The sequence below is a fragment of the Xiphophorus maculatus genome, chromosome 9 (assembly GCF_002775205.1).
Source record: "Xiphophorus maculatus strain JP 163 A chromosome 9, X_maculatus-5.0-male, whole genome shotgun sequence".
Classification (NCBI taxonomy): domain Eukaryota; kingdom Metazoa; phylum Chordata; class Actinopteri; order Cyprinodontiformes; family Poeciliidae; genus Xiphophorus; species Xiphophorus maculatus.
In genome coordinates this window covers 18662349-18681742 of record NC_036451.1, presented here as the reverse complement: position 1 = coordinate 18681742, position 19394 = coordinate 18662349, and the positions used below count along the sequence as shown (strand labels likewise).

The 19394-nt window shown below is 41.6% G+C and overlaps 2 protein-coding genes across 5 annotated transcripts in view; both read right to left on the bottom strand.

Annotated features, from left to right (window-relative positions):
* Nucleotides 1–193: 193 nt before the first annotated feature.
* Nucleotides 194–5329, bottom strand: LOC102226808 (muellerian-inhibiting factor). Its single transcript, XM_023339805.1, has 5 exons — nucleotides 5260–5329; nucleotides 2589–2807; nucleotides 2321–2490; nucleotides 755–1223; nucleotides 194–646 (listed from the first exon to the last, which is right to left on the bottom strand). The coding sequence occupies exons 1-5, from the start codon at nucleotides 5327–5329 to the stop codon at nucleotides 237–239; spliced, it is 1338 nt and encodes a 445-aa protein (XP_023195573.1). The 3' UTR covers nucleotides 194–236.
* dot1l (DOT1 like histone lysine methyltransferase) overlaps nucleotides 5028–19394 on the bottom strand; it is a 30856-nt gene continuing 16489 nt past the window's right edge. For 2 of the 4 annotated variants that reach the window (XM_023340071.1, XM_023340073.1), the window contains exons 18-30: nucleotides 18791–18928; nucleotides 18562–18687; nucleotides 16882–17312; nucleotides 16708–16804; nucleotides 16018–16164; nucleotides 15795–15837; nucleotides 15130–15345; nucleotides 14744–15042; nucleotides 14387–14592; nucleotides 12880–12953; nucleotides 12110–12787; nucleotides 10260–11073; nucleotides 5028–9118 (exon numbers count right to left, since the gene is read on the bottom strand). In XM_023340071.1, coding sequence (XP_023195839.1) covers nucleotides 10409–11073; nucleotides 12110–12787; nucleotides 12880–12953; nucleotides 14387–14592; nucleotides 14744–15042; nucleotides 15130–15345; nucleotides 15795–15837; nucleotides 16018–16164; nucleotides 16708–16804; nucleotides 16882–17312; nucleotides 18562–18687; nucleotides 18791–18928 — 3120 coding nt within the window. In that variant the 3' untranslated portion in view covers nucleotides 5028–9118; nucleotides 10260–10408. Of the gene's footprint in view, nucleotides 9119–10259; nucleotides 11074–12109; nucleotides 12788–12879; nucleotides 12954–14386; nucleotides 14593–14743; nucleotides 15346–15794; nucleotides 15838–16017; nucleotides 16165–16707; nucleotides 16805–16881; nucleotides 17313–18561; nucleotides 18688–18790; nucleotides 18929–19394 lie in introns of all 4 variants that reach the window. The other 2 variants (XM_014470836.2, XM_023340074.1) reach the window with 2 other exon arrangements.

The window sequence follows — 19394 nt, the reverse complement described above, 5'->3', positions numbered from 1 at the left end:
ATGGTGTTTTTAATGCATTATCATTTAATTACTATTTAATTATCTTTGATTGCGCTTTTTAAGACAAAAACTATACGTGCATCCTACATTTACTTGAAAGTAAAAGCCAAAGAGATCTATGTAAATAATATGAATTTACTGCACTATGTACTGCTGCATGCAGCAAAAATAGAAAATAAAAAAACACAACACTTATTTCCCTCTGAACAACATAGCTCAGGTATTCCGAAACACTTTTAGCGACATCCGCACTCCTTGGCCACCATATCCGGCTTGCTCGTGAGAAAGCTGCCCTCGTCGTTCAAGACTATCACCTCCAGGGGGTCGTAGGCCAGCGGCACGCAGCAGGGCCCCCGCTCGTTCACGTTGCCCCTCTCGATGTGGTAGGTGAGCAGGACGGCGTGGTTGTTGATGTTGTTTAGCGGAATCGCGCACGAGCCGCGGCAGTTGTTGAGGTCGGTACTCTGGGGACCCAAGAGTCCCGACACGAGATCTGTCAGGAACACAGTGAGGCTCCCGAGCCCACAGGTGGGGCCCCTGGTTGAAGGGCCTGCTCTGGCGGCCCTCAGCTTTCTCTGTATGCTGTACGCACGGGTCAACATCTGCAGGGCCTTCAGGAGGAGGAAAGCACAGTACTGGGTCTCTCCTGTTTGAAACAGAAAATAAGATGTTGTTTTATTGATTTTTTTTATGTATATATATATCAGGCTTAAACAATGTGAACCAAGAGGCTGATGCTTTTGCCTCAACACACCTTCTGCTGACGAATCTTGCTTCTGAAAAGCACTGAGCTGCCTCAGCCTCTCCAGCTTCTCCGATGCTCTTTGAGGCACCATTCCCTGCCTTACCAACTCCCTCATCTGCCGCTCATTCATTTCCAGCCTCTGCCCCAGTTCCCCCAGCAGAGCAGGGGAGAGGGCCAGCTGTCCAGGACGGACCGGGAAGCTGGAGCTCCAGCTGCTGAAGGAAAAGATAGTCGGGGCAGAGGAGTTAATGATCTCCGCCAGCAGGGTCTCGCTGGTGGAAAGGCCAAGAGCCAGGGGAGGAAGGGACTGCAGGGAGTCGAGCCGTAGCAGAAGGGGCTCGGCGTGTTGCTGCGGCAGGCTGGCATCAAGGAAGCGTCGCAGCTCACACAGGAAGGAGAGGGAAGCTGTCTGGGAGGAGGCCGTCGATGAACCCGACCTGTTTGCATGTCTGAGACAGAGAAGACAATGAGAACTCGATCAAGCACCACATCACTTGAAAGAAGGAACGTGAAACCCAAACCTGCCTTGTATCGGTTCCTGTTTCTGCAGAGAAAAGCAGAAGCGGGGTCAGGCGAACGTCGCTTCCTGATTTTCCACCAATCAGGACGTCTTTCAGGCTTTGTCCTGCATGACAGGAAACGTGAGGCGGTCGAAGATGACACATTGAAAACAAAAATAAGCAATATGTCTTACTTGTGCCGGGGGATTTTGCCTGAACAGAAATATTCCACTTCTGTTCCACATTTCCCTCAGATGATTTTCCTGTTAGCAGGATGTACAACGTCCTCCCTGAAATGCAAGCAGACTAGAAAAAAACCTTGTGGTCAGAACACAGTGAAACCTGCAACGTCTGGGAAAAACAATTGGTATTAAATTCAAAAAACAATAAGACAAATCTTACACTAAGTTGCTGCTGCCGCTAAGGGTTCCCCCAAAAAAACTCCAGAATGACCCAATTTTTAAAAAAAACAACATGCTTTCAATGTTCATGGATGGCAAACTTAATAAAATGTATTCTTATTTTTTTTTTTCAAACTGGACAAATATTCTAGCAAGGAAAATATTAATTCATTAGTCATTCCATAATTTAATATCGACACTCAAAACGTTTTCTGATGCTCACTAAAAATAATTATTTGCTTTCAAGGAAAAAATAATTTAAAAGGCCCCAACTTTACTAGCCTGCATTGAAACACTGTACACTGGATACAACCTCTAAGACTAAATGCATACTAAAAACAAAATAAACATTCAATTTCTGCAATTTACTCAATGCTGTATTTTTGCTGCATAATGTGATGTAATTAACTTGATTTGATGGTCAAGTTAATTATATTCTGCAATATAGACTATGTGACTTTTAACTTGCTAGCGAACCATGCATTAAGTTAATGGCATGATAATCAAACTTAGACAATTTTGAAGAATTATTGGTGATCAAGTGGAAGAGGGGTGCTAAATCAAATTCTGCTTGAGGTCCTAAATACACTTGGACTTGCCATGATGTGGGTAATTTTCTTAACACATAAAAAATGTCCCACATTTTTACAACAGAGTGTTTTTTTTTTCTGTACCTGTGTGTTTGGCTGCAGAGACTGACTAGAGAAAATGATGTCCAGCTCTCCATCTGTAAGGGGGCTTTTAAATGCTAAGACCAGCACCGGTTTCAGCTTCAATAATTGGGATTGCGGGAGGTCAAAGGTTACCATGATGCTCTCCTGATCATCTTCGTCTGACACAAACACTAGAGGAGAAAAAACATGCAAGCATGACAAAAATAATAAAATCTCTCTTTTTTAAAAAAAAAAACAAAAAAGGGTCGTAGATTGTAAACGACGATACCTGCAGCCGGATCCAAAACCTCCACGCCTCTTCGGTCGTTCCTTCGTATTCCTACGCTGAGTTCTGACAGGACCAATCGGGATGAACTGTCGGATTCACTGCAGATCCCAAACGAAGCCGGGCTGCTGGCTAGAAGTTCACCATCTTTCCCCGTGGCGTCATGGAGAGCTGCCACCAAGTCGTCCACAAAGCAGGGGGCATCCCGATGCGCTGCGGAAGCTGGAATATGGAGGGATCAAATCAGAAGAGCTGCAGAACAAACAAGCTAGATATGGACATATGCAACCTCGCATCACAGCCTGACCTGGTACTGCAGGACCAAAGCTGCTCCAGAGCAGGATCAACAAGAACATGTTTCACTGCCGGTGTGAACACCTGTGCGGTCAGACGTCTCTGAGCTGCCTATTTAGTTTGGGTCAATCTCTGGCGGATGGGAGTAACATCCTCCCACCTTTTCCTTCTCACTAACACAGGAGTGGGGCACTGAAATGATTTAAAAACAAAAAAAAGAAAATGCAGCTGATGTGTCCTTGAAATGTTCACCGCTCAGAAAGGCAGAAGGCAGGTTGGGGTGGCTTGTTGAACACCTTTAATTTTGAGAAGTCAGAGCAAAAATAAGCATAAAGGGAGGATTTAACTTGAAACAAAACACAGATTAATGGTGGACCATTAGGTGTTGTTTTCTCTACTAATACTGCCAAGTAGTAGTACACAATATAGCTTACAAGTGTTGAAAAATTACATCTACAATTCTACAAAATATTTACCAGGAAACACAGCACATTTAACACAGCATGGCTTAAATGGAGTTTAAAGAAAGTTTGCAAATCTGTTATTAGTTTTAAACACAGGCTTAAATTATAATAGTAGTGTATCAAAAGTTTTCACTTACTACTTTTAATGATACCAATTAAGGCATTTATTCAAAAGGAATATATTTCTCCTTTTGGAAGATCCAGAATTTAATTTAAAAAATTTAGCATCGTTTGATTAAACATTATGATAAAAGAAGACACAAAAAAACGGAACCATTCATGTTTTCTCGTGAAATAGTTCTGGCTATGGAGTATCTGAAATTGTAGCAGACAGGGGAAACAGATTCCCTATAGAGACGTTACTCCCTTCAGGTTCTCACCAATACAGCCTTGTTTTGCAGACAGTCAAGGTCTCAGGGCTGATGAAGCGCCTCTGAATCCCAGGAGATAAAGGCACGACCCATTCATGGACACCGCTACTCTGTCAGCACCAAGTGGCAGGAGAGAAAGCTTCATTTTCTCAGGGAAAATGGAAATGTTATTTATTTATATAGCATAGTGGTGAAATGGAAGAACAATGATGAACGGCTTTGGATGCATTTTTTTTTTCTGCTTTCACGAATAATCTGAAAGGGGTGATGTGCTTTTTTTATTTAGCACCATGAACATGACATTTGATCATGCCAATTACAGCTTTGCCCAATCTTATTGGAAGATAAATCAAACTCAGTTGGACTGGATGGAGAGTGTCTGTGTGTTCAAAGCTTGGGATATTGTTCTATAATCTAACCCTCCTTCAAACTCCCCCGTAACTTTATCCTTGATTCGCCTGCTGGCTTCCTGGACCAAGAAACGTCGTGAGACAGACATACTCTGCAGATTAACCATGGGCCATCAGCGTAAAAGGGGGGCTGGAAGCATGTCAGTGTTTTTGGAATTTAGCTATTAAAGATATTTCGAAAGCAGGATTTCCATTCCACTTTACAACAATTTGCTGCTTTCTCTTGGTCTCTTAAATTGAATCAATAAAGTTTATTAAAGTTGGGAGTAATGTGAAAGAAGTCTTAGTCAGCAATTTGTGCTTAAAATCAAAGCTTCTTTTTGGGTCCTTGATATTCTTAATTTCAGGCCTTAAAAGTCTTAAATACAACTTCATTTCTGTTTTATAAAATAAACCATTTTCTGAAACTAATTTACAAATGGTTAGACAATTACAATAAAATTTTTCTTGTTGCATTATCCACTACTTACTCATGAGGAAGTATTCCTTTAACAAGGTTTCACATGGAAACATTCACTCAAAGCCAAAAACACCAAAATAAATGAATATGAAGTTTACTCCAACACAACAGTGTCCACATTAAAGTTGCCCTCATGACAAAAATTGTGAACCTGAAAATGTATTTATTATAAATAAAAAACGCAAAGTCAATGTATCTTGTTCTATTTTGTACAAAACCATAAAAAACTCCCTATTAATTTAACTTAAGAGTTATATTCTACTTGTGTAAGTTATGGGGTGAATTTAATTTATCTAAAGTCTTGATTTCAAATAGTACTCCTAGAATCCTTCAGGAACCCTGCTTGTGTATTTATATTAATTTTGTTGAAAGTCAATGATTCTCCCAGTGAAACACACACTTGAGTCAGGATTAAATACACTGAACACCAAGATGCATCAATATCATATGAAACATTTTTATTAATAAACATAAAAGGCAGAAAAAAACCCCACTAATTCCATTTTGTTTCATTTCAACATCATAGGATAAAAGCACCAACATCAAAAAGTAACAATTGTTTCAGGAAAAACCCAGGGCCTTTCGGAAAGTCGGTTTGCTATTATTGCACCTCAAACCTGCCCTGGCTTCACCAATCAGTCACCACACGCACAGACGAGGTTACGTCTGTCCTACGCTGCCCGTCCCGACACAGGCGAAGGGACCTGGACAGAGAGGACGACCAACCTCCTTCTTGGTGACACATCTCGAGACAGAGGCATTTGTGAGATGAGGAAGATGTCAAAAGCACATTTCACGGCTTTCCGGAGATCACAGCGACTCACAAGGGGTCGACTTCACTTGGGAGAGTGGACGCATGCGCCAGTAGGAATCAGTCCGAGGACATCACAGACAGATTTTTATTATTATTATTTATTTATTGTTTTTGCTTTAAAGCATGCTAACAGAGTGAATTTGTCCTGAGCTTAGATTCTACAGGGACTCCATGCACTTTTATAAAAAAAAAAATAAAAAAAAAGTTGTTTCTAGAAAACTGTTGGAAGGTTCCTGAGTTAAGACCTTTGGCAGGATTCGAAGTAAACAGCATTGAGTGCAAAAACTCACATCTACCAAAGACGTACCAGGAGTATCGCCAAAAAAAAAAAAAAAAAAAGAAGCAAAAACAAAGCTTGAATTTCAAATATTACTGAGCGCATTACTACAAAACAGATTGAAAGCTGTAATGAGCACATTTAACCTTTTATAGCACTGACTTTTCTTAGTGGCACATGCATCAAATCACCTCCAAGGGAAAGCCCTAAGAGTCTGACTGGGCCGTCCGAAAAGCAACAAAGTGAGCTCAGGTTGAACATGTTGGAACCATAAAACCCTGCAGCACAACAGGAGGGTAGGATCTATCAAAAGCTGCAACTCTTTATTTTAAGTGAAGGAGAGCACCGTGCTGTCCGTCTGAATAGTAGTAATAAAACCTGACAGGAATCTGCATACACCATAGAAAGCATTACATGTAACTGCAATTGTATCAAACACCAAGAATAGGAAGAGAGAAAAAAAAATAATCCAAACAGCATCAACAATAATTACAAAATACCTCTCAGTGCTGGTAACAAATGGACTAGTCTCTAACTACGTCTGAAAATGACTTACTTCTGTTCGTTTAAACACTCACATGTGAGAACATTGGTTTACATGGGAAGTGCACAGGACAGGAGGTTTTGACTATAAAGCTTTCAATATTCTTCCCTTAGATATGCACCGGTAAGAGTGGGGAGAAAGAAAAAACAAACAGCACCCACACATATCTGAGCTTAAGTGTAATTCCTCTATAAGGTTTAAAAGGAAGCATTGCTGCTCTCGATCATCAACACAAAGTACTTTACATCAGCATGTCTGTTCGCGGTTACACAACACAGTCACTTGACAAAGTTCGGCCTCGTCAGTAAGAGATCAAGAGACAAGTGTGGGAGAAGACGCCGACGTGGCGTTTTTATGCACCAGTAAAAGATCTAGTTAGTAAAAACTGAAGTGACGTTGCATTGAAACAGAAGCACCATTTCTTTCTTTCTTTTATTTCTTCTTCTGTAGAATCTGGGTCCAAAACCAAAGAAAACAAAGAGTTAAAAACACCTGATTAAAGTGATAACAGTTCTAGTGCTGGATTCGAAGCGTGTCCAAGCTACAGCACCGGTGTGTGTGTGTGCGAGCGCTTAAATACGAACACACACACACACAGTTTGAGTATCTAGTCCTGTTTTGTTTACATCACGAGGATTCAGGTGGTGCTGCGCTGCCATGTTTAAGGTCCCGAGGTGGTAATGCTTTGCTCAGCTTGGCTTCAAGCCTCCTGTTTAACAGGCTGAAAATAAGGGTCAGAATGTGAGCACCAAACATCCCTCATTACTCTCTATATATATGTATATATATATAGCTATATACATATATATTTATTTACTTATATAGATGTAATGTAAATAGATACATACTTTATAAAACTTTGATGGAGACTTACAACAAAACAAAATAGAAAAACAGTGTGTCTTATTCACCGAGAGATAAGAAGCTCACTTCTGAGAGAAAAAGCAGTCTGACTACATATGAAAACCCTCTGTAGGAGAAACATCAACACCTATTTACTCAGACTCTGAGGCAGCTACTGGAGAGCTTTATCATCATTAGACGGTGTCTACTGCTGTACACTAGGCTAAAAACTGAGACAATAGCATATTAAATATGAGAAAAGAAATGCCAAAAAAATTCGGCCTAACGAATGTCCCTGTATAGAGCACCAAGTATTCAAATTGTTTTTTTTTTTCTGATTTCAATTTACAATAAATAAGATCAGGCACAGTCCAAACTTAGCACCATTGTTTTCAGACTGTTAGTTAAGTACACACACACACGCACGCACACGCACTATTGCATTCTACTTTGTCAACACAATTCAAAGTGAAGAACAAACACCAAGGCAAAAAGGAGAGACGGACAGCATAAATAATAATCTTCTGAATTATTCACAACTATACAGTTGGAGAATGAATCACATTCACAGTACAAACATTGTTTACAAACAAATAAAAAAAAAAAAGACAATTAACAAGCAAACAAATGTGTGAAGGGAGTCCAGTAGTTCCTTGTGGTCACTGTAAAAAGATTTTTTTGTTGTTTGTTTTTTTTGCCAGTGTGCGAGGGTTTTGCATGTCTGCCTGTGTATGTGTGCATGGTTGTTTTCACCAAGCGCAGCAAAGATAAATAGGGCAAAATTTAGCTTAAGTTCTGTTTGAAAAACAAAAACAAAAAAACCCGGCTGCAGAAATGATTCCAAGTAGTAGTGTGACTTAACCAAACTGACTTAGAAACAAAAACCTTAATAAATAGAGAAACTAGTTGAATTCTCTAATTCTGTACACCTGCTTTTAAGCTTTTTCACAAACTTCAACTAAACTCCGACAACAAGCCGCTGCTACAGAGCCGCTGCCTTCTCAGAGAGTCATGTGACTTAGTGAATTTAATTTAATTTAATCTTTTTAGATTGAAACATACTCGACTAGTAATGTGAACCCCTAGGACTAAAAATCAGAACATTGTTGCAACATCTATAGATGTTTTCCATATTTTTCATTCATTAGTTAAATTATTAAGAGGAGAAATGTCTGAACAGTGATAAGTATCACAAAATAAGTCTTGCTGATATGCTAAATGCTTGATATTAGATGAAAATACGGTCAATCGCGCCTCATTCCAATGTCTAATTTGACTCCAGGCTGAATTTCAATTCATAATCAATGCCTCAGAAACTCAAAATGATCTTTTTTTGGTTTTTAGAAAACATATTAGGGTGTCAAATTAACCACCCAAGACTGGAACATCTGCATCCTAATATCCAGTGTGAAGTTAAACCAAATGATCCTCATCTTGCTTCAGACTCTTTAATAAAAAATGCAACACATGCTCAACTTCATAGGGAAGATTGGATAAGAGAACATGCATGCAGCGAGGCAAAGCTGCATGATATCTGAGTCCAGTTCTGTCAACTGGCTCTGGGTTGTGTGTTTCAGTGTACAAACACACACACACAGACACACACACACACACACACACACACACACACACTCATGAAGTGAAGCTTTGGAAGGAGTGTGGCACCTGATTCGGCTGACAGGATGTGTGCTTCATGCTGTGATTTCATTTTTCTAAAGGATTTTATTCCTTTCTTGTTACCACAACTTAATCTGAGCAACTTTAAGATGAAACTGATACAAATATTTCTCTCTCTGATGGCTGACTTTCAGATTTTAAATCTTCATTCATCAAACAGAAACAAGACTCTTCACTGCAGATTCTGCTCCAGGTGACCACAGTGGTCCTTAGTGTGAGTGTGTGCGCGTGTCCCAGATTTTCCCCGTAAGAAGCCGGTCTTGGAGGCGGTTGGGTAGTGCAGACAGTTTGAAGCACCAGTAAATGAGGAGTGTGCCTTGGTCCACGCCTGGACATTTGCATAGTTTATGTTGTAGCTGAGGTAGTTCGCATCAAATACCTGAAACAGTCACACACAGAAGACCACACAGTCGGTCACTCAGGACATTTCACACAGCAACAACAAAGCAGCATGCAGTGCTTTGGGAGAGTCTTTGCGCCCCTTGAGCCTTTCTCATATTTAGTCATGGTACAAACAACAATTTAATGCAGCTTACTGCAACTTTATGTGATAAAACAACAAAAGGTTGTGAATATCTGAAGTGAAAGGTTATCAAACATTTGAATAAATTAGCAATTTTCTACTCGGGTACATGCAAATGATATCTAGTGCAACCATCTGCTTTCCAAAGTCACCAAACTAGTAAAAAAAAAAAAAATTTTAAGCAAAAATCCAACTGTTCTGCTAGAAAATGTTAGGGAACAAACAGGAACATGAAGATGAACGACCAGAGCAGATGGGGCACGGATGGGTTAGGTTCAGCACTTCTCATGTAGTGGGAAGCGGCACAAAAGGCAGGAGGTTTTAGTACAAGGGTCTTTATTCATGCTTGTTCCATAAGCAAGCCTCTAGTCAATAGGTGGCAGCAGTGCTGAGAAGACGTGGCCTACATAGGCACACTAAATTCAAGCAACAGTGTTGCAAATTTAGCACAAAAAAAAAATGCTACAAAAGTTTTACCTTTTTAAGCTGATAAGATTGACAAGCAACCAGAGCTAATAGTTTTAAAAAAGTTTTGAATGTTACTGTGTTGAATCTAGAAATACACATCCCAGTGAATAGTTTGTACTTTTTCTCTAAAGAATCACACATTCTCAAGAGAAATGAGAGCAGGGATGGGGTCCAGACTAAGGCCAAGGCCGAATGCTAAGAACTTTGACAAATATTTCAGGACATTGGCTATCAGCATTGCGATACGTTTGTTACTCCGTGTGTCAAGTCCTTTACGGTTAGGTTGCAGCAAAACAACAGAAATGCATACCACGTTTTTCAGTTCTTATGTGCAAAAGAGTTTGAGAACCATGCACTTAAGTTATGCACTACTTTCAGGTCTCACACAAAATCCTATTAAAATACATAGATTTTTGCTGCAGCACTCTGACAAAATATGGAATGGTCAAGGGGTGTGAATACCTTAACAACACACACTCTGAAACGATAAAAAAAACAAAACAACCAAGACATTTGTTAGTCTTCTTACCTTGTTCATTCTGAACAACATCTGGTAGAAAAACAGGGAAAACAGGTATCCTGTCTCTCTCTCTCCCTATCTTTCTCTATCCACTCACTGATCGCCCTCCGCCCTTCCCCTCTTCATCCCCTCCTCCCCACTGCCCCTTGGCCCAAACGCTATCTGAGTCGGGAGCCGGGGATCTGGGCGGCGGTGTGGGGCCCATGCATACCCTGAGTCCTCCACATGCTCCCGCCACCGCCTGAGACGCTCGGCGGTGGGGGAAGGGGCAGCCGGGGGGAGTAGTGCACTGCGAATGGACGAGACGAGGACAAGGTGGACAGAGACGAAGAGGGGACGGAGGGGGAAGCAGCGACAGTGGTGCAGACAGAAGTTGAAGCAGTGGAGGAGGTGGTGATGGAAAGCGAGAGAGATAAGTGTATTCGCTGGTGATGGAGGGACGGCTGGGGCAGACGCGAGGGGTGGAGGGGGTCTGACCTAGAAGATGGCGAGACGTCAGGGTGTGTGGAGGCTGAAGAGGAAGAGGAGGAGGAAGGGACACTGTGAAGGGGCGGTGGAGGGGGCAGCAAGAGAGTGGGAGGGGAGGGGCTGTGCAGCACTGACTGTGTGCGGCTGTGCTGGGCCTGGGACGGCGAGAGTGGGACAGATGAAGACACAGAGGTGAGGCGCGTGGGGGCAGGCGGAGCGGTGGTGTGCTGTTGGGTTTGGGGGGAGGCAGAGGAAGAGGAGGAGAGACTGAGCAGAGAGCTGAGGCCTCCAGAGGTGGACAGCGTCGCCCCAAACTGATGGGAGGACGCTGAGGGAACCACATGGTGAAAAATACCTGAAAATCACACAGCAGAAACGGGCGAGAGAGTGGAGAGCGGAAAAAGACAGAGCAGATGACAGCAGCGGAGAGAGAGAGGAGAGAGGGACAAAGAGAGAAGCAAGGGCTGAGCCGGGTTGAGCACAAGCGCCAGGCAAGTCTGAGACAAGCAGGCAAAAAAAGCAAACAGAGTCAGTCCACTGCTAGCTGCAGAAACACAAGAGACAATGGGTGGGCCAAGAAATGTGAATTTTATCGCGATAATTTGTGGTACTATAGTGATAACGATAAAAATTATACTACCGTACTTTATTCTTTGTATGTCTGTGACTGCATGAAACAGCATTCATAGCACCACAAACATTATTTTTGAAAAGCCTTCCCACTTGAAACAAGATTCTTCAGGACGCCACTTGCTTAAAGATTTGTATTATTAAACTGCACAGTAACTGCACTTTGTCACATCTTCCAATTTACTGATATTTTCTGATTCTCTCGTGGAACTAAGTGGAGAAAAATAACATTTTCAATAATTTTGTTTCGTATTTAACATTATTTAATGTTAAATAATAATAATAATTTACCAAGTCAACAATAAACCAAAATTCTTATCATAAGACGTTTTTTGCAATAAATGATAAACGATACGATAAATGCCCAGCCCTGTAAGAGATTAAATTAATTTACGGAGAAACAGGATTTAGCAAACTGACTCTGATACAAAACTCAAATATATACACCCCAGGAAAATGACAAGGGATTAAACATTCAACTTTTTTTTGTCAATTTTTTGTGTTTTCTATTCAATTTTGTTACAGAATTCCTTCATTCGTTCCTAACATTGTCCCGGGGTGTTTCTAATTGCATCATTCAAGCAGCCAGTCCATGTAGGAAGCAAAGCAGCACAGAAAGTCTGTCATTCAGACAAAAAGCAAAAAACAAAAAACAGAGCAACGCAGTGTTCCCACTCACCTTTCTCATGCATAAAACTAAGAGCTCACTCTGACTGTTCCTACATTTGATGATAACCTGCTAGATAATCAGTGACGCTCACCTCCTGCTGCTGCTCCCCCTGCCAGCCCCGCGCTGGCGAAGCTGCCGAGGGCAGAGTGTCCGTTCACGAGCCGGGAGGTCCCGTTCACAGTGACACCCGTCTGGGCCCCGAACAAGGACTGCAGGACTGAGGCTCCTCCAAGTGGAAACTGGGAGCCCAGGTACTGCCCCATCGCTGACCCAGTGGTTGAGGATACCGCCACAGGACTGCCCCCAACTTTCCCATTCAGAATGCCGCCTCCGCTGGTGGCGGCAGCGGCAGCGATGAAGAGGTTCTGACTGGCCATGCTGCTGGTGGTCTTCAGCTCCCAGTCGCGGGGGCCCTTCTGCTTCTGAAGAACCTGCCGCTGGTCTGAAGCGGTCCCTCCCTGGACGCTGCTGCTTGCTACTGCCCACGTTCCCGTCTCCTGACTGAGGAAAGGGTTGGGGGTCATGTAGCTGGAGGAATCCCCGTCGCCCGCTTTCCTCCCATTCTGCTGCTTGTAGTCCGAGTCGGAGTCTGTGCTTCGGCTCGAGCCCCCCGTGCTGAACGGGGAGCCCCCCTGCCTGAGGTCTGAGTTGGGCTGCTTGGGGTCTGATATGGGGGAAAACGTTGATTTCCACTTGCTGTTTGAACAAAAGGATGAAGAGGAAGCCTCACTGCCTGTGCTGTTACCACTGCTGCTGCCAGATTTCCTTCCTGGGTGGAAAGAAGACAGTCGATTTCCTAATAACTAATAAAACGCTACATGAGCAAAACATTTCCCAACACGTGCGGTTTTCTCTTCTTACCTCGTTCCCCGTCACCCAGCCTACCATGACCCTCTCTGCTCTCCAGTGATATAGTGGCTATTTTTCTTTCGATGCTAAAAGAGAAGGGACAAACAAAACAAACATGAGCCATGTGGTACAACTCGCATGATGAAATGAGAATGTATGCAACTCTGGTGAGAATTTAAACTTAACAATTTGAATGCTTTAGCTGTAATGACAGGCTTTTGACAATTACATTTTTGGAAAATCTGGATTTTTTCCCCCACCAATGCACTCTTTGGGTTTCTAAAGTTCAGAGTGCTGTCAGAATGCCTAGGGCAGCCATCTTGTTTGACAGGCGCGTTTTACTTCTTAAATTTATTTGCACTTAGAATTCAGGTGAACTCTGATGGAATATGAGAGCCTGGTTATTTTTTTTGTTACGAGAATAAATTAATAATATTACAAGAATAAAGTTGTGACATTAGGAGAATGAACTATGGTATCGGTTGTACAGATAAGGATATACTTTATCTTTTCAGACTTTAGCATCAAATCATTATTAGTATCAAAACTTTAAAACAATTGAAATAGACAGTTGTTTGCACAAATAAAACCGCACAAACCGAGCTGCTTAGGTCAGATAATTCTAGAAGCCTTTTTTACATTAAAATGACTTTTTCCATGTAATTTTAAGATGTTTTTTTCTGGTAATATTGGGTCTATCACTGATTTCACTGCTGAAGCAAAAGCACGGTGAAGTTTGTTTGAAAAATTTGACAATGAAAAGCACAGTCTGGGCAGATGAAGCCAAAGTTGTTTGGATTTCAGTGAACACATCGTGCTAGGAGGAAGGCTGCTTCTGCTCATCTCCTCTAAATCACCAGTGAAGTGAAGTCTGCAGATGGGAACATACAGAGTGTGGCTGTGTTGCAGCATACGGGACTGGCAGACTTCCTATAAGTGAAGGAGGATGAATGGAGAACCGACCAGGATATTCTCGATAAGAATCTGAAGATGAAACGTGTCCGGATTTCCGAAAGAACACAATAGTCCCAAAACAAAGCCAAGGAAACTCTACATTGATTTCAGAGAAAGAATCTGCTAGAATGAACCAGTTGGTAATCTGGCTTATGTAAAATTAGAAATATAATAACTGAGGATTAGAGTGCATTGAAAGGATCCCACTTCCTTTAGGATTTAAATGCAGGTTTTGTGAAACAAAGGGTCAAAAAATCACATCTAAGCGATGACCTTGACCAGTTTTCAATATAGGAGACATCTTAAAGCGCTCAGTAACAAGAAAATCATATAAATGCTTTCACTTATTTTAATTTTTTGACTTTTAACCAGAACTGAATCATATTCAATTAAAAAAACACATTCTAAAAACAATTATTTTCTCAGCAGAAGCAAACAACAAAAAAACCTGGAGAAATAATGGGGGAAAAGAAAAGCTCTGCAACTAAACCCAGGACCAGGAAGTCATCTTGTAACAGATACAGTTCAGGCAACATTTGTGGTCGTCTCTGAAGCGCTACATTACCGGGAACTGGAGCTGTCAGGAGGATATCCTGAGTCCTCGTCATCCGAGCTGGGAGCGGTCGAGTATCGACCAGTACCATTGAGCTCCAGAGGGCGCTCTCTCTTCAAGACGGGGGGCTGGTCCAGGTCAGGACCGTGGGGGCTGCGGCTTGATTGTTCTGGAGAAGAAATGGCGGAGATTTCCAGAGGCTGGTTGATGTTGTTCACCTGTTCAGGTAAACCACAAAATGTTCAGTGAAAAAAGCTCCTTCAGCTCAGACAGACAATTTCATTTAAGCACCTATTAAAGTAAAGTTCAATCTGGCAACCACAGTATGAGGATTATAACTTCATGTTTCCAGGTGCGTTAGTTACTCACCATGGAGTTAATGTTGAGTGGGGATCCTGTTGAGTGGCCGTTGGAGCTGACCCCGGGGAAGGAGCGTCTCTTCGGGGATCCGCTGGCCGCCGCCCCGGTGGAGCCGCGTTTCCTCCTCCCACGCCTACGCCCCTCCTGAGAGCCGAAGCTGTGGGAGGATGACGTGTGTGTTGGCGTGTGTGCGTGCTGCGTGCTCGGAGACTGGTGGTGGTGGTTCCCATGGTTACTGTGGTATCCCTGCTTGGTCGAGCCAGCATGATGATGAAGGCGCGATCCTCCAGCCACGCAGTTCCCGTTGCCTGATGAACAGAAAGATGGAGATGAAGACGATGAGAACATTTTCCTCTGCGGGTCGCTGCCTTGCAGCTCCCTGTCGGATTCCTCACCTTGGCGCTCCGCTCCATCTTCAGGAAGAATCCTGGGGGGTCCGTCGGCATAGTGGAGCACCCCTCCGGTGCTCAGCGACGGGCTCTGGATGGGACCACCTCGACTCATTGGTCCTGTCAAAGGACTGTTGCTGTGTGGAAGAGGTGATAAAGAAGCACCATTGTGGTCCTCAGGGTGGGGACCTCCATTCATTAGCCCTGAGCTACATGAGTATCCTGCAGAGATGGAACAGTCTAAGGTCAGTCCCAAACAAAGAACATATCTAAAAGACATTCTGAATTTAAATAAGATATGCCACATCAGATTCAAGTTGATAAATACACATATAATTCAGTAAAAATCTGTTGAAGAACAGATTTGAGAACTTTACAACCTCAGCAATCTTGACCCACTGTTCAAAAACCTAAAAATCTAAGATTTTTCCAAGCTAACCAACAGGTGGCACTGACAGCATTCTTCTTTGTATATGTTACTACAGAGTGAAGAAGACTTAATGTTACAAGTTTTTACATCAGTGAATTATCTAAGAATTTAATCAGAGTAAGGACAAGTACAAGTTTTAGTAAGTTACATGTCAGGAGGGCGATAAAAAAATATTTAGAAAGCTTGTAGTTATCAGTAGGTTAGCAACAAAAATTCTGATTGATTATCAAATCATCCTTACCATTGGTCTGACCTGATTGAGACACAGGGCTGGGAGTATTTCTCTGAAATGATAAAAGGCAGAAACAGATATTTAAACTAACTATAAACAGTAGCAATTTAACATGGACTTTTTTGTTCATGACACATGTATTAACTGTTTGAAAGTGAACAATTATTCATACTAAAAGTTGGGCAGAGATGTCTAGGTATTGTAATGTAGAAATTGTCAAGAGAAAGCGTACAAGTCTCTCAGCCCGACTGGGCAGCACCACACTGGCCAGCGGAATGCTGACTGGAAGTTTGCTGGGATGGACAGTACTCAAAGGGATGCTGATGGGAAGGCTAGTGATGCTGTCACCCTGAACTGACGGACTCCTCTCCTTGCCGACCTGGAAAACAACAAACAAGATCATTTTGGTTTCATTTACTAAAGCCAAATGCATTTATTTCAAAAGTACATTTTTTTGTAGGTAGAATAATTTAAATTTCTCTTCACCACTGAAGTAAAAACTAGCTTTAAAAACTGGAGAAATATTACTATCAATATGTTTTCACTGTTGTGCTCAACTGAAGTTAAAGCATTTTTAGTCAGGAGATGGCAGCATTTACAAGACAAATATTTCCTGCTCCAACAATCAGTTTACGTCGTCAATTCAGCCATTTGATTTAGGTATTTGAGAAGAACGGAAGGATCTGAAAGTTGCAGGGTAGTGGCGGATAAAATGATTCTTAAAATATCTACTCTTAGTCCAGAAGACATAGCATTGATTTAATAAATTACTAAATGTTGCCTACTTCACTATAGTAGAATATTACTGTATTTTCAATATATTCTATAATTCTGATACATAACACAAAAAAGAGTGAAATAGTTAAAAACTGAAAGCCACAAATAAAAATCTGTTAAATAAACAGAGAAACAAAATTTTTACCCTGTCAGAGATTTTCACATTACACTGAGAATCGGATGAATTGGGAGAAGGACAGTTTTGTTTGGCTCCATGAGGGGAGTTAACACCTCCCAGTTCCCTAAAAAAATAGAGAGAAAAATTCAGAAGGTGGCCGACATATTTCTTACTCCATGTAAGCTTTTAGGAGAAGCCCACCTGTGCGTCATTAGGCCCGATCCTCTTAAATGAGCAGAGGCAGTGGGGTCTTGGTTCAGATGCCTCCGTAAGGCAATCTTGGCAGGTGAGAAGCGAGTGTAATCAGGCTGGGAAGAGCTCTGCTGCCTCTGTCGCGCCTCGGAGGCGGCAGCCACCGCGTCGTGGTCCGGAGAGATGGGAAGGTAGCGAGAAAGCTCTGCTTTTGCATTAGCCCGGTCGAAACACGGCGAGCCTGTCCCGTTGACCGAAAGATCTGGGCTGATGCCGTTCAGTGCTGGGGCCGACGACAGGCCGAGCCTAGAAGAGTCCATGTCGGTGGAGCCTCGTGAATCCAGACTCTTCCTGTAGGGGGAGCTATCACGAGGGCTGTAGGATTTGAGCTGCAGCAGCTCCTGTTGCCTTTGACTCTTTTCCAGCTCAACGATGCTAATCTGGAAACAAACAGCAGGGGGAACCATTAGGAAGGACAACTTGCATTCATCAACAGCTATACACTCAGAAATTACAGCTAAGGTAAAAAGAAAAAAAAGAAAGAAAGAAAAGTCATGTAGAGACTTGTTTTCACAGAAATGTGAAAATTAAAAACAGAAGCTGAAGAATATTAAATATTCATAATGTTTATTATCCTGCAATCACCATTTCATTGAATACAAATATAGGATGAGTAAACATTGCTATTTAAAGTGTGCATTAAAATGTTTAATTACCTGCTCATCTGAAATTTATTGTAAATTTAAATGTTTTTAGAAAATCTATTAAGGGGTTAGCAACAAATGTACATTCATGTCAGGTTTTAATGTGTAGTCTATTTCAGTGGTTCTCAAATGGGGGTACGTGTACCCCTGGGGGTACGTGGAGGTACTGCAGGGGGTACGTGAAGCTTTTCAAAATATCTTTAAAAAATCAGTAGGCTCCTCATAATAAGTCTTGGGAAAAATTATTTTGTAAAAAGTTCGATAAAATATAAATGTGTGTTCATGCACTGAATTTTATATTCAGTATTTAGTTTCAATATCCTTTAAAATAAAACGGTTTGACTGGTTTTATACCTTCCTGGTGGTCACCGTCTTCTGTTTTTCTTTTTTGTTTAACCATGTAATGTTTGCAATATGGATGTATTTGTCAGGTTCACTGATATAAGTTGTTTGGCTTTAATAAATCAGACAGTGATTTTACAGCACTGTACCTCTTTTTAATTCCAAAAATGTTTTGCCTGTGTCAGGGGGTACTTGACTAAAAATATATTTTTAAGGGGGTACATCACTGAAAAAAGTTTGAGAACCACTGTTCTATTTAATATCTTAGCAGTGCACACAGCAGTGGTTGCTTTAGAACTCTATGTGCTTTTCCCAATCAAATAAAAATGAATGCATAAATGAATAAATGATATTTTCTGTCCAAACAGGCAAATTAGGTTGAAATGTTAAAGATGAAAACAATAACACTGTTTGCCGAGATCTACATATGGCTGAAAAGCTGTCATTATAAAAGCTGTCAGTCTAACCAAGTGTGACTTTCAACATCTTTGTTTAGGTTGTGTTCAAACATAACACACAGCTTAAAAAGTTATTTTTCTGGACTAAAAACGTAGAATGACGGGAGGGTTTGAGAAGGACGGTGAAGCAGGGAGTCATTCTATCGGCTGAAAATGAAGTCCAAATATTGAGGTGTGGCGTTTACCTGCAACTCCAAGCAGTGCTTCTGTTTCTCAGAAATCTGTCTGCGCAGCGCCTGCTTCTCCTTCAACAAACTCTCCAAACACAGAGATCCCCAATCTAGCTTCAGCTCCTCACATCGAGACTTGAGCTGAAAGTAACAAGCACAACAGAGTTTTCCTCTGATATATTGGGAGCCAGCACCTGTAACTTAATGGAGGTTAAAACAAGGTTAACAGGCTCTGAGGTCTCACCAGAAGCAGACTGTGGTCCCTCAGGAGAACCATTTCTCTTTCAAGCTGCTTAGTTTGTTCTTTTAGCTGACGGTTGTGGGCTGATATCTCCTTCTGAGCCTGGATGAGGTCCTCCACAGTCAGAGCTTTGACTCCAAGCTATTCACAAACAGATTAAGAAAAAAATATATAATTCATACTGCATTAGTTTCAAGCACAAGTCTACCTCCTGAAACAGCTGGAGCAAAGAGGGGTATTCCTTCTAGGTATTCTAGGATGTTTCAGTCCATTAGTCCAAACACCCTTAAATGTGAATTCCCCATTGTCTTTCTCACTATAACTTAGGGCTGCAATTAAGGATTATTCAGCAAATGGCTTTTTATCTTTTGAATCTGTATACTCCACTTAACCGTTAATGGGTTACTAAATTAGTTGAACATCATTTCAATAATTGATTAATCATGATTAATCGTTTCAGCCCTACTATGAATGAAAGTAATTTGTTTAATAATGAAGCTTGTCAAAATAATAATCAAACCAAGGTCTCCCAAAGGGTTTAAAGGAATTCTGTTTTTTAGGCGAGTTAATGGCCTTGCTGAAGACATGTCATAGATAAAACAATTTA